Below are 7,932 nucleotides of genomic sequence, written 5' to 3'. Positions count from 1 at the left end.
TGAGCCCCTCCCGGCCACTTGTATGCGCGATCTTGTTCTTTCGGTCACTACCCACAGCTCATGACCATAGGTGAGGGTAGGGACATAGATTGACCGGTAAATTGAGAACTTCACCTTTACACTCAGCTGTCTCTTCACCACGATGGACCGGTACAGCGTACGCATCACTGCATCACTGCTGCAGCACGAATCCGTCTGTCTATCTCTGGCTCCCTTCTCCCATCACTCGTGAACAAGACCCCAAAATTCTTAAACTCCTCCACTTGGGGAAGGAACTCCTCCCCGACCCGGAGTGGGCACTCCACCCTTTTCCGGCTGAGAACCATGGCCTCAGATTTGGAGGTGCTGATCCTCATTCCCGCCGCTTTACACTCGGCTGTGAATCATTCCAGTGCAAGCTGGAGGTCATCACCCGATGAAGCCAACAGATCCCCATCATCCACAAAAAGCACAGATGAGATTCTGAGACCACCCAAGTTAAAGCCCTCCGCCACTTGGCTGTGCCTAGAAATCCTGTCCATAAAAATTATGAACAGAATCAGTGACAAAGGGCAGGCCTGGCGGAGCCCATTACCCACCGAGAACGAGTTCGACTTATGTGTACCAAGCTCTTGTAATGGTTGTATAGGGATCGAATGGCCCGTGGCAATAGGCCAGACACCATATACTCCCACAGCACTTCCCACAGGACACTCCAAGGGACACGGTCGAATGCTTTCTCCAAGTCCACAAAACACATGTAGACTGGATGGGAAAACTCCCATGTGCCCTCCAGTATCCTCAAGAGGATAAAGAGCTGGTACAGTGTTCCACAACAGGACGAAAACCGCATTTTTCCTCCTGTATCTAAGGTTTGACTAGCAGATGGACTCTCCTCTCCAGCACCCTGGCATAGACTTTCCCAGGGAGGCTGAGGAGTGTGAGCTCCCTGTAGTTGGAACACACTCTCCAGTCCCCCTTCTTAAAAATAGGGACCACCACCCCGGTCTGCCAGTCCAGGGGTACTGCCCCTGATCTCCACATTTCAGAGGAGTGTCAGCCAGGACAGCCCTACAACATCCAGAGCCTTCAGGAACTCAGGGCAGACCTCATGCACACCTGGGAATATGTTCTAGTCTATATTTATATTTAACCTATGATTACTGTTGACTAGTAACAGAATAAGTTAGTGACCAGTAGTAATATGATTGTTTGTTTGTTTGTTTGGGTTTTTTTTCCAGATTGAGTGGCTGTAACCTTTCCGAGAGAAGCTGTGAAGCTCTGTCCTCAGTTCTCAGATCCCAGTCCTCTAATGTGAGAGAGCTGAACCTGAACAATAATAACCTGCAAGATTCAGGAGTGAAGTTTCTGTCTCTTGGAGTGGAGATTCCACATTGTAAACTGGAATCTCTCAGGTCAGATCAAGTCATATTTTGTTTTTTAACAAGCAACAACAATAAACAGTAATAATTGTTGCTAATTAAATGTGCTAAATAAATTGACTTCTTCCACAAAATGCTACCTTTGAATTTTTAGTAATGGAGTAGAAGTCACTGTTTAATATTATATCTGTAAGTATTCCAGCCAGTCCTGCTATTAGAAATACTGGATAATCTCAGATCTTGTCTCATGAATACACTTTATCACCCATTTTTTTTGTCTTCTTGTTTGTTTGTTTTTCCTTAGACTTAGAGGTTGTAACCTTTCAGAAAGAAGTTGTGAAGCTTTGTCCCCAGTTCTCATATCCGACTGCTATAGTCTCAAAGAACTGGACCTGAGTGACAACAATCTGCAGGACACAGGTGTGAAGCTTCTGTCGCTTGCAGCAAAGAGTCCACACTGTAAACTACAGACTCTAAGGTCAGATCAAGTGTTTGTTCTCTCTTAAAAAAATAAAAGATATAACCAATAAGATCTGCCAATAGTTAAGTGAATTTCACACACATGTTGTTTTGTCTTTGAATTCTTAAATTTTAGTATAAATTACAGTAAACTACTACATTTGTCATGTTGTTAGGTCTAGGTATGAGTCACCAATGTACACTAAGAAGGTGATTTGCACAAAGAAATATTAGTTTTTCTTGCAATGTAAGAAAATCTAAGAGCAGTCAAAATCTAAAACATTAAACTCTGGCTACTTTTGTGAAAATACTCTGTCCAAAAAGTTCAACTTTTGTCTCATCAGTCCACAGTGTGTATTCCATTACATCTGGTGTAAAAGTAACACAGCATTTCATAAAAGAAACATCACACCAGCAGTTATATATGGTGGTGGTAGTGTGATGATCTGAGGCTGCTTTGGTGCCACAGGACCTGGAAGACTTGCTGTGGTAAATGGAACCATGAATTCTGCTGTGTACCAAAACATCTTGAAGGAGAAGGTCCAGCCATCTGTTAGTGATCTCTTGCTGAAGCGCCACTTGAGTTCTGTAACAGGACAATAATCAAAAACGCAGCAATTCCGCCTTTAAATGGCTTAAGAAAAACAAAATGAAGACTTTGGAGTGACCTAGTCCAAGTCCTGACCTGAATCTGTTTGAGATGCTGTGCCATGACCTTAAAAAGGCAGTTCATGCTTGGAAGCCTACCAATATTGTTTAATTAAAACAATTCTGGAAAGATGAGTGGGCCACAGTTCCTCCACAGTGCTGTTAAAGACTCATTGCCAGTTTTTGCAAATGTTTGATTGCATTTGTTGCTGCTAAGGGTGGTACAACCTGCATTTAGAAACTGCTTTTTCTGTTTACTTGTGTCATCTTTTTCTAATATTTAAATTTGTTTGATGATCTGAAACATTTAAGTGTGACAAATGTACAAAGAATCTCTAATCTTTGGATTTCTTTAGGTCCTGTTTTATTTTAGTGCTCTTTTGTCTCCTGTGTCTTGCATTTAGTCAAAAGCATTCATGACACCACTTTATATCTTTATTTTTATGATGTAAACCATAGTACAAGACAGAGTGGCAGGTTCTGTACAATCTTTCATTGTGTGTGCTTTGCACAGGTTATCGCTTCAGATTATGCTAAAGGATTGGTATTACCTGGAACATGCTTTTTACACAGTTGAAGTTATTATGCTTCTTTGTTGGGTTTTAATTCCTCAGATGACTCCTTTCAACAATGTCCTTTTCTTTTAAAGCCATAGGATATATACATTGGCATGTCATCTTAGGTAACACCGCTTGACATATCCATTTGTGAATTTGTCTTTTGTCTTACTCATAGCCCTAACATGCTGGTCCGTATAGCTGCAGTAGCCAAAAAATGTTGATATCTGCTGCCCACTGCTCCTCCTGCTTGTTTGTCAACCCTAATATGATATTGCTCTAGCACTATTCAAACCACATGATTCATTTGCTGCTGGGCTCTTCTAAATGTGACAGTTTTGTTTTAGTCTGTCAAAACATTGATGGAATGAGTTCTATGAATGGTAAACTCTTAAATTAAGCATAAAAACTCTTGAATTTAGTGTTTTTTGTTCTCTTAAAAATTTCGAGTGCAGCTGTTGTGGTATTAATAAGATGGAATTTAACTGAATTATTGTTTATAATTTTTTAGAGTGAGTCATGGTAATCTCACAGAGAGAAGTTGTGAAGCTCTGTCCTCGGTTCTCAACTGCCAGTCCTCTAGTCTGAGAGTGTTGAACCTGAGTAACAACAACCTGCGGGATTCTGGCGTAAAGCTTCTGTCTGCTGGACTGAAGAGCCCACACTGTAAACTAGAAGTTCTTGTGTGAGTTGAAGTGGTAATGTGTTTATCTGTTTACATAAATATTTATGTCCCATATTTAATATTTTAATGTTTTACACATTAAATTTTTTTTTTGATGAGTTTAAGACAATGTTGAGCTCTATTTCTAAACTAGCATTAAATATTGCAAAATCTAGTAGCTCCCTTAGTAAGCATGATTCATCTTTAACACCTGTGTTATTTGTCTTCCTAATTTTTCAGACTGAGTGACTGTGACCTCTCAGATAGGAGTTGTGAAGATCTGTCCACACTTTTCAGTTCGGACTCATCTAGTCTGACTGAGCTGGACATGAGTAGCAATAACTTTCAGGATACAGGAGTGAAGCATCTCTGTATTGCACTGCACAGTCCACACTGTACACTCAAAATTCTCAGGTTAGATGAACTGATATTGCTTATTTATTTATTTTTCTTTTTGTGTTTCTATCAATTTAAAAAAAATACATTACAAAATGTTGCTAAGTTGATTTCATTCACACTTTGTTTTATATTTGTATTTTAAGACTTTGAATTTAATTTTTGATTTGTTTAACATAAAATAGAGGATTCCATCAGCAATTAAAGAAGATTACTTATTTACAAATCTAGATTAAGGAGCTGTAATCTCTCAGAGAGAAGCTGTGAAGAGTTGTCCTCAGTTTTTAGCTCCCGGCCCTCTAGTCTGAGAGAGGTAGACCTGAGTAACAACAACCTACAGGATTCAGGAGTGAAGCTTCTTTCTGTTGGCGTGAAGAGTTCAACTGAGATGAAAACTCTCAGGTAAGATAAAGTTATATACCTTTGATGAAATTACAAAAATACATTTTAACTCTTTTAGGTAATTATATGAACTATATGAATGCTATTATTGTTTCTTTGTATTTTTTTCTAAGTCAAAGTAAACAGCACTATTTCTGACTTGTTTAACACAAGGGACTGCTTTTGTTATTTCCAAATCTAGTAACCTCTCACTAAGGTAGGAATACTCATTAACACCAGTATTTCTTTTTCCTGTCTTCTTCCTAATAAAATTTAGGCTGAGTGGCTGTAAACTCTCTGAGATAAGCTGTGAAGCTCTGTCCTCAGTTCTCACCTCCCAGCCCTCTAGTCTGAGAGAGCTGGACCTAAGTGACAATGACCTGGGGGATTCAGGAGTTAAGCTGCTGTCTTCTGGAGTGGAGAGTACACTCTGTAAACTGGAAATTCTCACGTAAGGATTTAGACTTTTCAATAAAGATCATTTATTGCATGAATAAATGGTCATTTAGATGATAACTCATTTAGAATTGTATCTGTAAATATGTATTGGCACGTTACAATTTCTCTAAATCTTCCAAATTCTACCCATTTAAAACATATTAATGCTAGTGGCTAGTATCATACGTTAATAATAACTGGTCCACAAAGTCTAGTGTGCAGCAAATCTACTGCTGCACACTGAACTTGATGGTGAAACTTTGCAGTAATGACTTTGAATTTGTCTGTGAGTTCAGTTATAGGGGAAGTGTGACTAAACATAAACAAAGAACCTATCCTGAAGTATATTGTGATTGGTGAGCTAAGAGTTTCTAGACGAAAAATTGAGAGAAAATATTCCTATGTTTTTGAATTAAACATGGATGTATGATGATGATAGCTGGATAACAGGTGATTACGCCAGAGTAGCAAACACTACCCAAAATCTTTGGACCCAAAAATTGTTTGGTTTTTTCTGTTCATTTTTGCCATGCTAGATTATAAATTCAGGAAAATTGGTCACTTACTCAGTAGCACTAATCTGGTGCCAATCAGGCATCTGAATGTCAGCACCTGGAGTACCAGAAGCTCAAAACAAGAGTCAGAAGGAGAACAAGCAATTTGGCACTGGCAGAAAGGATTTGAGAGGTTTGGTTGGTTAGTTTTCTTGTTTGTTTTTGTTTTTTAAATTATGGGCAGCACTATGGCACGGTGGTTAGCACTGTTGCTGCACAGCAGGAAGGTCCTGAGTTCAATTCCACCATCAGGCCGGGGTCTTTCTGTGTGGAGTTTGCATGTTCTCCCCGTGTTAAGGTTAATTGGATAATCCAAATTGCCCATAGGTGTGAATGCGCGAGTGAATGTGAGTGCGAATGGTTGTCTGTCCCTGTGTGTTGGCCCTGCGACAGACTGGTGACCTGTCCTGGGTGTACCCCGCCTCTCGCCCTATGGCAGCTGGGCTCCAGCGTCCCCTGCGACCCTGAAAAGGATAAGCGGAAGCGAATGGATGGATGGATTATGGGCACAACCGACTCTGATGCTCAACCCACAGAAGTATTCTCCTTAGCACTATTTAGTGATTCAAAACTCCCTAGATCCACCAGGAGAGACCATTTCGACCCTGTCCTGAAAAGTAGAACAGTCAAAGTTTATCTCATTCACATCTGCCTCTGATCATCCAACACCCACCTTGTCTGCAGCTTCACCTCCTCAGCTCTCCTGGTCAGGCCTGAAACCTGTCCAATTAAACTCTGGATTCTCTTTATTTGCTCTGCTTAATTCTCCACACTCTGGAATCTCTGCTCAATTCAGTTACTATTCCCATGCTGCTCTAAAGTAGTTGTATTGCTATTTTGTGTGTCTGCAGACTGTCAGGATGTGTGATCACAGATCAGGGCTGTGATTCTCTGGCTTCAGCTCTGGAGTCCAACCCCTCCCATCTTAGAGAGCTGGACGTGAGCTACAATCATCCAGGAGACTCAGGAATGAAGCTGCTCTTGGCTGGACTGAAGGATCCAGGCTGGAGACTGGACACTCTCAGGTATGGAGAGAATGTCTGATAGAGGAAGAAGAGCTGAGCCCTCTACTACAAAGCAAGGGCAACATAGATGAATTTTCTTTTACTGACCTGGTTTCACTCACATTAACATCAGAAATGGGGACAAGCAGTCTCACAAAGCTAGTTATCAAACTGATAAGTAAACCTATGGTTTATATGAAAGGAGTGGCACTACCAGCATCTGACAAAACATGAATAAGTGTACTAGTAGCAGAGCAAAGATTTTACGATACTGACGGACTAGATGCGCCTGCTCCTTGTCATTTCAAAATTTTTCTTTCTGACTTTGTATCCTCTACGAGAGTTTGTGTTGTATTATGTTCACAGCTTATGTTTTTAATTTTCTATTATAGAAATCTTTAAAGAAACAAACAAACAAACAACCATGACAATAACAACAACAACAAACAAAAAGACAGTCTGGGACATAAGCTACCAGAACTACACATTTATTTCTTACAATTTCATTCCAAAGAGTCATGCTGACAGATCTTACTTTGACACAGCAGCTTTATCTTTAACATGCAGAAAAAGAGTTAAATATTTGACTTCTCTTCACCGACAGAAAGGGCAGTTTCAGGGGTTTAGCCTGCTTAAGATCAAAGTGGGCTGTATGTGGCCCACAGTGTAAAATGAGTTTGATAACCCTGGTCTAGATTAACGGATGAATAGAATACATTTTCTGGGATTTCCTTTCCTGCATGAGTGATGATGCATTAAGACATATTTATATGGAACTGAGACTGGTATGAAATAAGATTTTACTTCTTTATATATACACCTATACTTTACCTATGTTATTGATTTAACTTCATAATGTTTTTCAGTGCTTTTTAAATTCAACATCTATCTTACCATCTCACTCAGCAAAAAAAGGAACCATTTAAATATGACAGAAATACTGATTTTATTTATATAAAATTGTATTTAAAATATACAAATATGTTCCCATATTGCCCAGCTTGAAGTGTATTTGTGAAAATGTTGGACTGTTCCTTTATCAGTGTCTAACAGTATGTGTATGAGAGCCATGTAATGTCCATGTGTGCATGCTGACAGAGACTGTGCTGGTCTGACCCCCCTCCTCCTTTCAGGGTGGAGCCTGCTGGAGTCCGATGGTTGACACCAGGTCTGAGGAAGTGTAAGTGTGTTTTTAATGTGATTCATGAAAACAAAGCAGCACACATTCAACCATCTTCAAACTGTCACATCACTCATTCACATCTCTGATGTCAGGAGTCATCATCAAAGTGTCAATCAATGAACAGATGATGGATCAATAACTGCAGCTGGATTGTGTTTGTTCTCTCCATCAGATTCCTGTCAACTCACAATCGACACAAACACAGTGAACAGAGAACTCAAACTGTCTGACAACAACAGGAAGGTGACACGTGCAGAGGAGTATCAATCATATCCTGATCATCCAGA

At 39.9% G+C, this 7,932-nt stretch overlaps 1 protein-coding gene across 1 annotated transcript in view; it reads left to right on the top strand.

Annotated features, from left to right (window-relative positions):
• LOC102200751 (ribonuclease inhibitor-like) overlaps nt 1-7,642 on the top strand; it is a gene marked incomplete at its 3' end in the record, with an annotated part of 11,791 nt that extends 4,149 nt beyond the window's left edge. Inside the window, exons 3-10 of the mRNA XM_013907958.1 lie at nt 1,221-1,394; nt 1,666-1,839; nt 3,537-3,710; nt 3,930-4,103; nt 4,317-4,487; nt 4,744-4,917; nt 6,310-6,483; nt 7,596-7,642. Coding sequence (XP_013763412.1) covers nt 1,221-1,394; nt 1,666-1,839; nt 3,537-3,710; nt 3,930-4,103; nt 4,317-4,487; nt 4,744-4,917; nt 6,310-6,483; nt 7,596-7,642 — 1,262 coding nt within the window. The remainder of the gene's footprint in view (nt 1-1,220; nt 1,395-1,665; nt 1,840-3,536; nt 3,711-3,929; nt 4,104-4,316; nt 4,488-4,743; nt 4,918-6,309; nt 6,484-7,595) is intronic.
• Between the last annotated feature and the right edge of the window lie 290 nt (nt 7,643-7,932).

The sequence above is a fragment of the Pundamilia nyererei genome, unplaced genomic scaffold, assembly GCF_000239375.1.
Source record: "Pundamilia nyererei isolate P.nyererei 1_Seehausen unplaced genomic scaffold, PunNye1.0 scaffold00653, whole genome shotgun sequence".
NCBI lineage: Eukaryota > Metazoa > Chordata > Actinopteri > Cichliformes > Cichlidae > Pundamilia > Pundamilia nyererei.
This window is presented reverse-complemented; position numbering and strand designations above follow the sequence as displayed.